General features: G+C 37.7%; 1 protein-coding gene across 1 annotated transcript; it reads right to left on the reverse strand.

The window, feature by feature from the left end:
• Nucleotides 1-5736: 5736 nt before the first annotated feature.
• LOC132706820 (uncharacterized) lies at nucleotides 5737-13978 on the reverse strand. The gene is made up of 13 exons (XM_060678384.1): nucleotides 13852-13978; nucleotides 12094-12710; nucleotides 12012-12041; nucleotides 11750-11964; nucleotides 11488-11700; nucleotides 11163-11414; nucleotides 10941-11107; nucleotides 6894-7510; nucleotides 6812-6841; nucleotides 6550-6764; nucleotides 6290-6502; nucleotides 5982-6233; nucleotides 5737-5926 (listed from the first exon to the last, which is right to left on the reverse strand). The coding sequence occupies exons 1-13, from the start codon at nucleotides 13858-13860 to the stop codon at nucleotides 5754-5756; spliced, it is 3003 nt and encodes a 1000-aa protein (XP_060534367.1). The 5' UTR covers nucleotides 13861-13978; the 3' UTR covers nucleotides 5737-5753.
• Nucleotides 13979-15704: the final 1726 nt, after the last annotated feature.

Consider the following 15704-nt stretch of genomic DNA (forward strand, 5'->3'; position numbering starts at 1 on the left):
TGTTAGGTTGCTGTGTCGGATTGCTTTCGGCCTCATTGCTATTGGAAGGTGTGAAGTGTATTTTGTGATGGAACGCTTAATATCTTTAATGTGGAAATTAAAGAGAGAAGGAGGTGTTTTAATTGTGGGTCCAGTCACTCGGGCAGTTTTAAAGCTCTGCAAACAAGAGAGTTGATAACAGTTGATGTTCGGGCTGGATGGTAATGTGACAATGCATTAAGGTATAGGTCTGTGTGCGTAGGTTTTCTGTATACACAATGACCCAAAGTTAGATCTGATTTTCTACTGATAAGAATATCTAAGAATGGAGGTTTATTATTTGTTTCTAATTCAATGGTGAAACGTATGTTAGAGTGTATATCATCGACGTAGCGCTTCCATGATTTTCGTTTTACTAGTAGTTCTAGTAGTTTTTGGAATAACGAGTAAAATTGCTCTCGTGTATAATTTAGAATTATGCAGGTAAGATTGGTCACTGTCACATTGTTACCAAATTTAATTGAGTCATAACAACTTTAAATTTTTAAATAGATTATTCTGTGTTTGCATTCTGCGTAAAATTCTACATTTATATCATATACTTCAATTTTTTTTGCCACTTCCAGTTTGAGTGGAACTCACCGTGACTTTCGAATTTTAAATGACACAACCTATATTTTTTGCACTTTTGGATTCAGGAGACCATTTTACTACCAGTTTTTCCCTTTTTTTGTTTTTTTTTAATTTTTGCTTAATTTTTGAAAATTTTGTCTAGGAGGCTATGACCTTCATAAATACTATTTACCGGGTCACCTGATCATGGGAAAAATTGTAAATGAAACTTTTCTTTACTTGTCTAATGGCAACTATTAATTTTTTAGGAGAACATAGTTTTCCCAAATAACACCCTTATTAATTGTCAAGCTGATAATATTAAAGTCGCAGAAGAAACTGTCGAGAAGAAGCTCATGCAGTGGAAAGGAAAAAACAGGGTACTATTTAAAAATATATAAAATTGAAAATGTACAAACTGTCCGAATTTTCAATCATGCCAACTTGATGATAAATTGAAGCAAAGCCACCTAAGTAATATTTTGTTTGTATAAAAATGTATTTACTTATCTAGGTTTTTTCCTTCCTGTATGATTATTTTTCAGCGGATTTTGAAAATTTTTATGTCAACATGTTGCAAAAAAAGTACCGTTTTTTAAAAGCTTTTGTTCCCACTAGGATATAAATAACAGGCACAGGGTAAAATGCAAGCCAGTCTCCGTCAATAATGAATGAATAACCCCACAGAACGATTGGCGAAATGTTAGCAAGTTTGACCCAACAAAAAGCGACCTAGGAGCAATCCGGAAGTTTTGTAAAAAGTCTTACATCAGCCCGTTGAAGTTTCTTTGAAAAATATCCCTTGTGACAACACTGCAATCGGAGTATGCAACCAAATATACGCCTGAGCACAATTGGTTCCTTCACTTACTTCCTATTCCTGTTATGATTAGTTTTCATAAGCAAAATGATAACTAGTCCCCGTGAAAAGATTTCGTAGGAAAATAAAAAGAGAATACTGTACCCGGTTGTCGATTTTAATTTAGGCGTCCTATATACCGGATTGCGGATTAGAGCATCCGAGATTAAACAAAAACGATCTGCCGTAACTCTAAATGCAAATCCGGCCTCCCCCACCCACCCGCGTCCCGGGCGAATTTCCTATTAAAAATATTCTAAAACCGCCCCCTCCACCGTCGCCCAATAAACCTTCCCCGTACATTAACCTTAAAAATAATGCAAATTCTCGAGTGTGTCTAAATATAAAAGGGTTGGAAAGGCGCCGATCTGCTCTCCAGATATCCCGAATTAATCCCGAATATTAAGGCGGGCGGTGGGCGGAGGGGGCGGCGCGTGGGACGGCCCGAAGTCCTGTGTTTTTGTACCGGATACGCAAATTTGCATCGTAACGTTTGACTTAATTATTTTATTGGACCCGCCGTTAATTTTACCCCCCGGGCAACGGCGCTACTGCATCTGAGACGGCCGGCGATAAGTCTCCGGCAGGTTTATAATTTGTGATGAAAAAAATGCCATTTTGCAAACATAATAATGTTGAATTTTGTCGATAATTATAATTGTCCATCATTTACGGAATAACAATGTGAATGCAAACATTAAAAAACCTGGAAAATTTAAATCAAGAATTGGATAAATTCTTCAAATTCAGTACACTCATTCAAAATAATATCTAAGAATATTTTATGGGTGATGATGAAAATTATAGATGGTCTTTCAAAATTCAGTGTGTTAGTAATTTGACGAAACAATTGTCTCATTAATTGGTTCGATATCTTGGCCTCCTAGATCTTCTGACCTTTCACCCCAGGATTTCTTCCTCTGGGATCATACAAAAAATGGATTCTATGAATTTTCTTTTTTTTTTATAATTTCTATGATTCCCGACTTTATAATTGAGGAATATTGACACATTGAGGAATATTGACAGGAATAAACTTGTTAGGGTTGTAAGAAAAAAGTCATAAATTGCCAAAAATCTCTCCTTAATGCCTCCGCAGAGCATTGTTTTCATCTTTTCGACTTGAAATCGGTATCTAAAAAACCAACTCGATTTACCTCCGCGCGTGTCGTCCTCCCTTTTCCGCCGGCCTCTTGTTCGACGTAATAAAATTCTTTGATCGTAATTCGCCATTATTTCACGATGCGCATCCCCCCAAACACCCCCACGCCGATACGATGGCCCTTTCGCCTCGAGAGAAATGTTATTGTGCAATATTAAAGACATAATTTAAAATTTTATTGGATTCCGCGAGTATAATGCGCCTTTTTTCCCTTCGACGCGTCGTCGTCTTACCTTATTGGTATTTTCGCATATTTATAAATTGACAACGGTGGGGGGACGAGTGCCGGATTGCTACGGGCCGCGGACCGCTCGCACGACGCTTGTTTTCATAGAATTTATAGATTTTCTTCCGTCCTGGAAAAATATTCACCAGCATTCTGTACCTCTGTTTCAATCAACTAATAACAAATTATAATTGCTAGACATTTCAAAAGTGTTTGCTAATTTTTGACTTCGGCATTATAACAATTGCTATGGAAATGGAAACAACAAGTTCTGCAAGCCACAATACAGTTCAAATGTTCTTCAAAAAAATGTTTAGTTCTTCTTCTTCTTTGACTAAGGCAAGGCTCTATTTAATGTACCTAATAATGGCTCTTGTGAGAGAGACGTCCAGCTATCTCGCCATCCTTGTAGGGGTCTGCCTGGTGGTCGTCTTGTGTTGGGATTTTGTGTCCTCGTCCACTGGCCTCATCCTGTCCACATAGTCTCCTAGACCTAATCCATGTTACGATATTTTCTATTTTAGCTCTGTTCTAATGGACTCCTTTTATATTCCTCTATATTCTCATTTTCGCGGTTGGGAGCATTCTTTCTATTGTTGAGTTATTGGCTCTTGTATCCGCGCCATACGCACGAGTCTCACACACGTTTGGTATACCCAGACTTTACTTTCAGCTGATATATATTTGTTCTTCCAGATCTTGCTCCGGATCGATTCTTTGCTAATTACCATGGTTTGTGTGTTTTCAGTACTAGTCGTTGCGGGTCATCTTCATTCTTACAAGAACTGCATCGTCCGCATAGCAGAGAATCTTCAGTTTCACACTATTGATTATCTTCTTCTTCACGATGTTAAAGAGGGTAGGGCTTAAGCTGCCACCTTGTTTGATACCGCTCAATATTAAAAGTTCTTGGGTAAGGCTGTTTTCTGTTTTAATCCTTGTTTTATTGTTAACACTTATTTCTTTGACTACTCTTATATACCTGGAGTCAATGTTATTTTCAACTAGAGTGTCAATCACGTCTTGGAGATTTATTCTATCGAATGCCTTCGTCAAATCCACAAAGCAGATAAACATGGGTTCTATTGACTTCTCAATTAGTTGCCTAAGAACAAATATGGCGTCCACTGTAGATCGGCTTTTTCTCCTTACCGCTCCGCAGAAGTCTCTATAGACCGTGTAATATTTTGCGTTAAGATCACTTTTAATAGCTTCAATAGACATATAAGTATAGTTATTATGATCCTTTCTTAACCCTTTCTTGAATACCGGAATGGTTATGCTTGTTTTCCACTTAGAAGGGATCTGTGCTGTACAGACTTGTGATTTCTTCTACCAATTTACCCCACCCCATATTTTAGTAACTTATTTGGTATGTTATCGGTGCCCGGAAATTTTGTATATCTTCTAATGTGATAATTTCGTTAACGGTGTTGATATTATTTGGGCACTATAGCTCTCTCTCATGTTAGGCGTCTGAAGTGACAGGCTACCCTAAAGAAACTGAAATACTTCGAGCTAAGGATATATCGCCATATTCTTCGGATATCCTACACAATCATATTATAGAAACAGAAGAGATGCAGAGAAGTGCAAAAAGTAATACGGTAAGGTACGGTAAGTGGAAACTTAAACTTTGGTCACATTATGAGACCTCAGGCTACTTGTTTCTTCAATCTCGGGTTTTATTGGTACAATATCAATTATTCTAGTAGTTACTAGTATTTAGTTATTTGTCACAAATAACGTAAGTGAAGGTATTATCAATGGATCCATGGAAGATGTTTATCGAAATTAATACTAAAATACGTGGTAGATTGATAAATTTAGATTGTAAAATGGATTGACTATGCACTTAATAAGTAAAGTTTTGTTTAAGTCTCATCTCAGTTATAGCAACACTTTTATATTGACAGAACTTATTCATTAGAGACAGTATCAACTGATAATGATATGAGAATTCTCAGATTTTATGATCTCTACCATTAAATCGATATTTTAAACATCAAATGCCCATTTTTGGTAGATTTTCTTCTACACAAAGACAACTTTCAAAAAAATCTTAAAATTGCCCAAACTTTTTAGAAAAATCCGATAAAAGTATTATTATTCTGTAGACAGTTATTAAATCTTTGTCACCCTTAGTGTCTATTGGTATTTATTAATTAATTTAACATCAACATTAGCAACGTGTTTTATCAAAATAAAATGTGATGTCTGGCATATCGAAAATTCGTTCTCATAATTTGTTTAATTTCGCAGATGAGAAGCATTTGTAAGTCCATCATCCACAAGACATTCTGGAAGATCTCCGAGTATGTTTATCATCCCTGGTCTATATTCCAAGTCTTTCCGTGCAGTTTGCGCGCGACCCGTTATTACGAAGACCGAAAATTGAATACCCAATACGGGCCATGCATTATAGAACACCACAATTTGGGCTGATATCTATCGCCGCCTCACCTCCGCCGCCCCGGCCACCCCCGATCGCTCTCTTTAAATATTAAACATACAAATTGAGACGATCTTGTGACGTAGCCGAATTTGAATATAGAATAGATGTTATCCGAAAGGCGCCGCGACAGCCTTCGACTCCCCCCATGCCCCACTCCCAGCGCGCGGTGGGGCGCTTTATTTTTCCCCCCCGCCGAGTTTTTCTTCGACATATTTTATTGTACGTTCAGATTTACGACTTTTAATATTCGAACTTGCAAATATTATATTTTATTCCCGTTCCGTCTAACATCGACTCCCCCCCACCTCCCGCTCCAAGCCCCGTCCCACGTTCCATATGTGATATTATATTTCTGGAATTCGCTACAGGAAGTACATTTGACATGTTATCCTGTGCGATATTGCGTTACCGCGAGATTGCACGTGAAAACATAAAAAAAAACATTCTTCTCGGTTATATTTTATTTGCCAACCAACGGTGATATTCTGACAGGGATACCAACGGTCGATTGCAGCAACAAGCTCTTAGGCTCGAACACCAACGGGACTGGCGTATCGTTGGTCTTTTCCACGTTGAATCCTTTCAAAATGTTAATCGCTCCCAACTTGACACCCAACAATCCGAACCGTTCGCCTGCACACGGATAGCCCTTAATGGGACGTCCACCCAGATTGCTGGAAATCCTTACCAATACAAATCCTAGGACCTTCTCCGAAAGGTATGTAATAATAACCCTCTTTGTTGATCTGGTTCATGTCTTCGAACCTTTGGGGGATAAATTCGTACGGGTTTGGAAAATACTTCTCGTCATAATGCAACCCGAACATGGGGATCAATATTGGAATTTCTTTTTCTATGACCAGGTCGGAGTCTGGCACTTTGTAGGTGTTGGTGCAACGTCTGTCCAAGAACGGAAGCACAGGATACTTTCTTAACGTCTCTAAATTAAACGACAGAATAACTGAAGTACTAAATGAGGACAGATGCTGCACTTACCCCTGACGCACATGTCGAGGAACTTCATGTCTTTGACCGCCTCATACGTCAAACCGCCATGCTTTTCAATCACTTCCGTTATCTCCTCCCTGGCTTTCTGCTGGTAACCTTCGTGGAGAGCTAGTTCATAAATCATGAAAGACAAAGTGCTGGATACTGTCTCAAAGCCAGCGACGAAAAACTGCGCCGCCTGAGCGATGATCGCGTCGTGAGCTGCAACCTGGCGTGGTTATCTCTTCCTTTGAGGATGTAGTACTCACTGAATTCGTCTTTGGTATCTTTGCGTTTGATTTCCAGCAGCATGTCAACTAGATCGTTGCCTCGCAGGGAGGTCAATTTTTCCCTTTCAGACAAAACGGAAGCGAAAATTGCTGACATCGAATTGAGACTCGACTGTTCGACAAATGATATTTTGAATAGGCGTACCGCAGCTGGCAGGAAAAAAGCAGCTACTTGGCGGGCAGCGGTGGACATCCTGTAACCGCGAATGACATTCCAATTGTTCGGTTAGAATACGCTTACCTGAAGTCAAAAACCGTTCTTCCAATTTTCCTAGCAACAAAAGATTTTCATTGAGCGCTCTAGCTGTAAGTAACTTAATCACCTGAACTCCGCATCCTCTCGATCGTAACACTGAGCATCGACCGCAAAAGCACAACTCGCTATCACATTGGTGGAGTACTTAGCGCAAACTTCCTTTGCTTCAGTTGATTTCTCACTGATGTTTCGCCTGAGGTACGCCGTCATCTTTTCGGCTTCCATCTGGATTAAAGGGAACATCATCTTCAACTTGCCCGACGTGAACACCGGACTCATTTTGGTCCTGATTTTCTTCCAGCCTGGATTGGGTTTGACGAACATGAAATTGGACATCACTGAGTTACCCTCGGGTGCGGTTATCCCCCTGTTCTCGAAATGGGAGAAGTCTTTGAGCAGCACCTCTTTTATGAGGTAGGGATCTTTGATGACCAAATACGGTTGATCAAAGATATAGATACCCAGGTAAGGACCAGCGATCTTTTCGTAGAGCTCTACGGTAAACTCTCCTAGCGTTTTCCTCAGTAGGAACACTGGGAGAAAGTTGCCCAGATAAGGAAGAGGTTTGAGGTACGGTACGTTGCGTTTCTTCCAGTAGTCGTACTTTCTGGTCGAGTAGACGTAGAGGACGAGGGCCAAGATGAAGGCCAACGCCAAAGTGGACAGCGACAAGGTCGCAAGCATCTAGAGATGCAGATTTTTAAACTTTTCATTTTTGTTTAAGCAATTGCTTTTAATAACATGTTATTAAACAACTAACTTAAAAATGGTGGAGTTCACAGGTATACGACATGTATATAATGTTTCTATTTTATTCGCTTTTAATCAAATCCGATCAGAATTAAATAAATATAAAATAGTCACCAGACTGTTCCACCTATTTCCGGCCTATTTTTTAAGGTCAAAGAAAATAAACTGATTGTGCAATAAACATATATTCATTTACCATTTGTTTACAAAATAAAACCACAACTTTGTATCGTAATCTGTTGAATCTGTTGAATATCAAAATTGAAACACACATTATGACGGCGGAATTTCCACTTTTGGCTGTCGAGTGGGATTTTCCACGATTTATTGTAACTGAAACTGCGAGCGACCAGACACATTTCGTCTTGATATTCCAAAGAAAAAGCGATATTAATCAATTAATAGTCTCTAAGCCCTCAGTAATAATCCATCCTCTTTAATGTCATCTTCTGGTTAGTACGAAAAAATGCCATGTGAATATTTACGTTGATCATTTCATCACTTATCAATTTGAGTATAGAATAGATAACAGGAAAATAATTAATAACACTTATATTGAACGTTAACAAAAATCAGAAGTCACTTTGGCAGAGCAGTTTAGCATTTTTATATTGTAGCTAATGGAATAATATTTTTATAAGCTCCTATGCTTTATTCTATTTTTAATTTTTTAATAAAAGTAAAAATAATTCAAAAAAAAAAATATTATATATATATATATATATATATATATATATATATATATATATATATATATATATATATATATATATATATATATATATATAAATTATAAGTTCCCGTTTCTAAATTTTGCTTAATGCTTATTCCTTGTCTTTACCAATATGAATAATTATTTTTAATATTTTCTAGTTTTTTGAATCTAAGAGTATGGTATGACTTGTTTAAAATCATATGATGGAACACTTAAATCATAATCGTAATCGTAAATATGTAGTTGTAAATATATGATAAAGAAAAACTAAACGATTTTAACTAATTCAGCTTACCTTTTACTAATTGCTTTGATAATTCAGAAAATTCTAACACTCTAAACTGTCAGTAGTTACGCAACGGATATCGAGAAAGATGTGAAGTTTTCGAAAACAATGTCAATGGCGTCAGACAAATTTTTTTTCCAGAACAGAACAGTGTAAACATGTCTTGCCTTTTTTTATATTAGCATCGCAGATAATATGTTATATATTTTAAAGAAACATAATACCCAATGACTACCTAGAGATTTAAATACTTATCCGCATGCAGCAAAGGATATTATCGTAATTATAACATTATATAACTATACATATTCGTCCTCACAAAATATTTGAATTCCTTGGGTTATTGTTGAATGAAAAAAAGTTATTTTTTAAGACGTAGGTTTAAACATTCCGAACCGGTGTCTAATTAAATGCATTTTTTTTGCTACGTACGTAATTGAAAACGTTTAACTCGGGTGTGCGAAATTTAACCGACGGAGTTGTTTTTCCGACCGGAGAACTTTGATTTGCGACCTGGTTACCGTAATGGCTACTTACCCTTTCTGAATATTTTACGGACGTACGAAAACTGAGAAAGCTGGATTTGCAGTCAAATTCGACAACTGAGACAGCACGAGATGAATGATGTTTATATATATGCGCAGAACTGGCAGTACGGTATCAGTACGGCTGTCGTGTTTGCTAATAACAACAATTAAATGGACGGCTTGCAATCGTTTTATTGCAACTTGGTGAAAAAAAAAACAAACGTTGGGATCAAGCGTCATTACGGATCGAAAATCTGGCACTTTCTACCGAGCGAATTTGATGTTTTTGTTTTTGTTATTGTCCGTTCATTGGTGAACGAAAATTATAGAGATTGTGTATAAAATACTTATTGTTTTTAATACGACGAGAAAAAATGCAGCCTTATCGAGAAATTACAAACCGAGTTGAACTGGGGCGATGATACGGCTAGGATGAGACTTTATTTTTACTTTACTTGTAAATTCAAAATCTGTATTCGTTACGGTTCTGTTTGGATGCAAGGACACCTGCAGCTAAATCGTTGTTATTTTCCAAACTGGCACGCGAAAGCGAGATTTCCCAAACAAACGTGGCAAGTTTAAGGTTTAAAGTTTATCGGGACGACATTGGTCTACACGCAGATCAATGTCACCATCACAAGTAATTGCTCTGCAGCATTTGATTAGCAATTTTTAATAATAGTGGCAGTACGTTACTTTCCAAAAATCGATGAAATCGATTTATTTCGAAAGTATACGCGCTCCTCATTAAACTCCAGATCTCAATAACGGTGAATCAGCATCGAAAAAAAAAGTTTTTTTTTGTCCGTCCATTCTCCGTTCTGCGTTTGTCCGTTCTCTGTTTCAGGGTTTTTCGACGATAACTTCCGAACGGTTTGAGCTACACGTTTCGAATTTTGCTCCTCTTTAACCGTGCACGGGGTGCACAAGATTTGTAAAAATGGCTGCGTTCAAACTCCGGTGTCCATTTTTTTTTTAGATTTTCACCTGTTCTTTGGATGTTGCTATAAAACACGATAAGTGTCCGAAATTTGAAGCTATCAACTTTAACTTATGCAGACGAATAGCGCCTGATCCCCTAACGGAACCTACTGAAATTGGGGTTTTGGGGGTCGGGAAGTATTTTTAAAAAATTAAAAAGAGTATAAGAAATCCTGTTGTACAGGATGTTCAAGAAAGCAAGTGCTATATTCAAAAATTAACAGGTGTCTTAAATTTGCAGCTATTGCCTTCAGACTTGGCAGAAGGGTAGATGTCCACACCCGCATTTCATCAAAAATATCATTCGACAACGTAAAAATTTTAATATTTACCAAAGTTTGCCGCAACTCTGAAGTTCGGCGGGACATGAAAAACACTTTGTACAGGGTGTATGCACAATACGAAGTGGTCCTCAGGAGCACGATAAAAAAACAATGCGTCCCATTACCACAAGAAACCGCGAAGCTCTTTCTTTTTAAAATTCAAAGCTGTTTCGCGCTACGCGCGTTTGAATTATTTTTGCTATCATTTAACAAAAAATTTCGATAAAGTCTAGCAGATGCTTTACAGATACTATTCAATAATATTAATAATAACAGAACTAACCAAAACTAAGCAAAGGTTACAGAGGAGGTCTGGTCAGTGATACTTAACCTGCGACGTACTTACGGTATAATTATAAACAATAACTATTACAAATCAAAACATAATGTCATAACACACACACAATAGTAATATTACCAATTGGTTGCTACCGAAAATACAATAATCAATAAAATGGAGTTGTGCATTAAAGACCACCACAATTTGGGCATATTTTATTCTTGTCTAATACCAACCCATTTCTCTTTATTTATCATCCAATGGTGAAATTCTGACGGGGATACCAACGGTCGACTGCAGCAACAAACTCCTGGGCTCGAACACCATCGGGATGGGCGTATCCTTGGTCTTTTCCACTTTGAACTCTTTCAGTATATTAATCGCCCCCAATTTGACGCCCAGCAACCCAAAACGTTCGCCTGAAAACCAACCGCACTCACTGCCATCTCCACCCAAATTGTGTGTAAATCTTACCGATACAAATCCTAGGTCCTTCTCCGAAAGGTAAGTAATAATAACCCTCTTTGTTGATCTGGTTCATGTCCTCGAACCGCTCGGGGATAAATTCGTTCGGGTTTGGAAAATACTTCTGATCGTAGTGCAACCCGAACAAGGGAATCAATATTGCAATTCCCTTTTCTATGACCAGGTCGGAGTTTGGCACTTTGTAGGTGTTGGTACAACGCCTGTCCAGGAAAGAAAGTACAGGATACTTTCTCAGCGTTTCTAAATCAAACGACAGTGAGAAACTAGGTATAGAAGGACTCCATTTTTCAGTGGGTAATAGTGGTGGGCTTACCCCTGACGCACATGTCGAGGAATTTCATGGTATTAACCGCTTCATAAGTCAAACCTCCATGTTTTTCAATAGCCTCCGCTATCTCCTCTCTAACTTTTTTCTGGTAACCTTCGTGGATAGCGAGCTCATAAATCATGAAAGATAAAGTGCTGGATACTGTCTCGAAGCCAGCGACGAAAAACTGGGCCGCCTGAGCGATTATCGCGTCGTGAGCTGCAACTTCGCATTTTCATCAACTTGCCTTTGAAGACATGACACTCACTGAATTCGTCTTTGGTATCTTTGCGTTTGATTTCCAGCAGCATGTCAACTAAATCGTTGCCTCGCAGAGAGGTCAACTTTTCCCTTTCAGACAAAACGGAAGCGAAAATTGTCGACATCCAATTGAGACTCGACTCTTCGAAGAAACATACTTTTAATAGGCGCACCACATCCGGCAAAAAGAAAGCAGTTAGTTGGCGGGCAGCATTGGATATCCTATAACCGCGAATCACATTCCTATTCTTCATTTAGAATGTCCTTACCTGAAGTCAAAAATCCTTCTTCCAATTTTCCTAGCAACAAAAGATTTTCATTGAACGCTCTACCTGTAAGTACCTTAATCACCTGAACTCCGCATCCTCTCGATCGTAACACTGAGCATCGACCGCAAAAGCGCAACTCGCTATCACATTGGTAGAGTACTTAGCGCACACTTCCTTCGCTTCAGTAGACTTCTCAGTGACGTGTCGTCTAAGGTAAGTCGCCATCTTTTCGGCTTCCGTCTGGATCAAAGGGAACATCATCTTCAACTTTCCTGACGTAAAGACAGGACTCATTTTGGTCCTGATTTTCTTCCAGCCGGGATTGGCTTTAAAGAACATGAAATTGGACAACAGAGGGTTGCTCTCGGGTGCAGTTATCCCCCTGTTCTCGAAATGGGAGAAGTCTTTGAGCAGCACCTCTTTTATGAGGTAGGGATCTTTCATGACCAAATACGGTTGGTCGAAAATGTAGATGCCCACGTAGGGTCCAGTGGTCTTTTCGTAGAGTTCTACGGTAAACTCTCCCAGCGTTTTCTTCAGCAGGAACACTGGCAGAAAGTTTCCCATGTAAGGCAACGGTTTGACGTACTGTACGTTTCTTCTCTTCCAGTAGTCGTATTTTCTGGTAGAGTACAGGTAGAGGAGGAATGCCAGTACGAAGACCAATGCCAAAGTGGACAGCCACAATGTCGCAAACATCTAAAGTTTAGGAATTAATGGGAATTATGTAACAGGTCTTCAAATGTTGGATTTTCATAAACGCTAATTGCTTTTAATAACATGTTATTAAACAATTAAGTTAAAATTGGTGGATTTTGCAAGTGCACCGTATGTACATAATTTTTAAAAAATCCGTCAGCGTGTATTGTTTCTATTTAATTCGTTGCTCGGCATTTGAGAAATATAAGATTGACCATTTGAATGACATAAATATCTACCGGTCAATTCCTCTAATTTAAGAACAAAAAACTGAACTAAATATATTATTTGTTGACAAATTGAAACGACATGAACATGTTTGATACTAGAATATAAAAAATTGAACATGTTTGATACTAGAATATCAAACTCATAATTGTTAATTTAATATTCTCCAAGCCCTTTCTGCAATATTTTTAAAAATCTGTTCACCGTAATGAATATCTGCGTTTTGTACATTTATTGGTGATTAAGATGTTATGCGGTCTTACCAATTTGAGTATAAAATGAATAATAGAAAAGTTAATGAAAGTTCTATTGAACGTTACATAGTATAATATTTTACTTTCTTATCTCAAAAATAGATATTGGTGAGTTTCAAATAAATTATGAATTATATTTAAATTTAATTTTTTTTTACAAAAATCGAAATGTTGAGAAAGTCACCATTGTTTGAGTAATTTAGCTTTCCATACTACACAACTTAAGACGAGGAAGTTATTACGTCACAGTTTTACAAAAAATAATATGAAACGTTATATATTTCAAGAATACCCGAGAATACCCAGTCCTTTTGCGAGTTTTCGCTATTTTTCAAATTATGGATACAATTAATTGGTATTTTTGTCAATTTTTTTCTTTGTATAGTTGCCGTTTTTTTTTTTTCTATAATTAATAGTTTCCACAAAATGTTTTTATTTTCACGGTTATTATCGAATGCAAAAAAAAAATTTTTTTCAATAGTTACGTAAACAGTGTTTTAACATTCAGAACCGATGTCTAATTACGTCGCACTTTTCACGACGTATGCCATTGAAAACGTTCAACTCGCGTGTACGAAATTTAAACGATGAAAATTTGATTTTTTCTTTCCGAAACAGTCGAGTGATCGAAAATCTTTCATGTGCGACAGGCTACTTACGTTTTCCATGTTCCAAATATTTTACAAACGTACTAAAACCGGCAAAGCTGGATTTGCGGTCGAATTCGACAACTGAGACGACGCGAGATTCAAAATGTTTATATATGTGCGCGGAACTGGCAGCAGGGTATCAATGTCGTATTTGGTAATTACAGCAATTAAATGGACCGTTTGCAGACGTTTTGTTAGAACTTGCCGAAAAAACAAACGCGAAAACAAGCAATACAATCGAAGCAAAATCTGGCGAATTTGGTGTCTTTAATTTTATTATTGTCAGTTAATTGGTAGACGAAAATCCTACATATTGTTTATAAAATACTTAGCGCTTTTAATACGAAAAGAAAAAATGCAGTGTTATCGAGAATTTACAAATCGGATTGAACTATACGATGAACTCTGCTGATGATAGGTTCCGAATAAAATTGTGTAGATGTAATATGGGCGCAAAATAAATAATATTTTAGAAAGCGAACTATATATTGCTTCTGGTATTTACGGTCAAAGTTAGTCTACAATAAAAAATGCAACTTGCAATTTCAAAAATTGAATTTCTCACGGTTCTGTTTGAATGTAAGGGTTCTTCCGGCTAAATCGTTCGTAATTTCAAAACAAACGTGGCAAGAATTAAAGTGAAAATTTCGGTTACCTGTATTACGACTGGCACTTTTTAATAATATCAGTAGTAGTAGTAGTATTTGTTTGAACGTTTTCCATCTTTACAACAAAAAACACTAAAAAAACACCTTACATATACTTTGGGGTATAAAATCTGATTGCAAGTAATAAATGCAAAATTAATTTATTTACATTGTACTTCATGATTGCTATAGTTTCAAAAACCTTCGTTTGAATTGAGCCGTTAATATGTTATTTGGAGCACGCAGAAACTCGCGCTTTGGTTAGTCCCTCCAAATCAGTGACCAATAAGATGTCTTGGAATACTCCATAATATTTTGAAGTTATTGTGGAACATGACAAGACGTCTCCAATGAGTGCAACCGAAGAAAGATATACGGTGTACTAAAAAAAAGAAGATAAACGTGAGTACAAGAAAATTGCTCAACTTCTTTCGAATTGGGGATCTAGTGTACAAAGTTTGTCACATGTTTCTTTTCAACTAAGCCGATATCCTAGGACATTTCTTGAAAGACCGTGGATATCTCCAAAAAATAAAATGTGTTCAACTGCCTTTCATTTATGGTTGATATCGTGGTGTCGTGAGGGTTCTATATGTCTCGCGTTCAAGGTATCAGGAAAAATATGTGCAATGTACAAATTTGTCCTTCGACCTTTTGAGCTTGTTGTCCCTTAACGAAAAAAATTATCTCTGGCGTCTCGGGATACTTAAGGATATCCTGGTGATAAACAGTGTACAAAACGTTGCCACTCCTGGAGTATTTTTTTGTTCATGCACAATTTTTGGGGAAAACTTGTATCTGATAACAACCTACGAGCCAGAGGGCTCACTCGGAAGGAGGGGATTACAATCCGCCGCGATTTGTTTTCTTTGGCGAAACGTCTGTCGTTTCTGCGAAATCCGACATTTGACGGTATACGTTTAACGGGCGCATCGCTGTCATTTTCCCGTTTATAAACACACACACACACGCGCGCGCGGGTCGGAATTTTAAATATCCCGTCAAACTTTCCTCCGGCGTTCTTTATTGTTCGGATTTCAGGCGATCCTAGTTTTAAACGAGTTAGAACCCGGTCCGACGAACACGTATATGTGCCGCCGCCGCCGACTCTCTTTTGCTATTTTTGCATCCTCCCCCACCCCATGTCCGAAAGATCCATCCGGTATTATCGTCCGACAGCCGGTATTGTTCCGGTTTCCGGCGCGGGTCGAATTT

This window comes from Cylas formicarius, unplaced genomic scaffold (assembly GCF_029955315.1).
Source record: "Cylas formicarius isolate icCylForm1 unplaced genomic scaffold, icCylForm1.1 PGA_scaffold_8__14_contigs__length_24414737, whole genome shotgun sequence".
Classification (NCBI taxonomy): Eukaryota; Metazoa; Arthropoda; class Insecta; order Coleoptera; family Brentidae; genus Cylas; species Cylas formicarius.

Bases quoted from the DNA above. Each gene is read 5' to 3' on its own strand.
- LOC132706820 (XM_060678384.1), bottom strand. The intron at 6,842-6,893 runs GTGATTAAGTTA...TTTTGTTGCTAG, and splicing joins CGAGAGGATGCGGAGTTCAG to GAAAATTGGAAGAACGGTTT. The intron at 6,234-6,289 runs GTAAGTGCAGCA...CGTTTAATTTAG, and splicing joins CCTCGACATGTGCGTCAGGG to AGACGTTAAGAAAGTATCCT.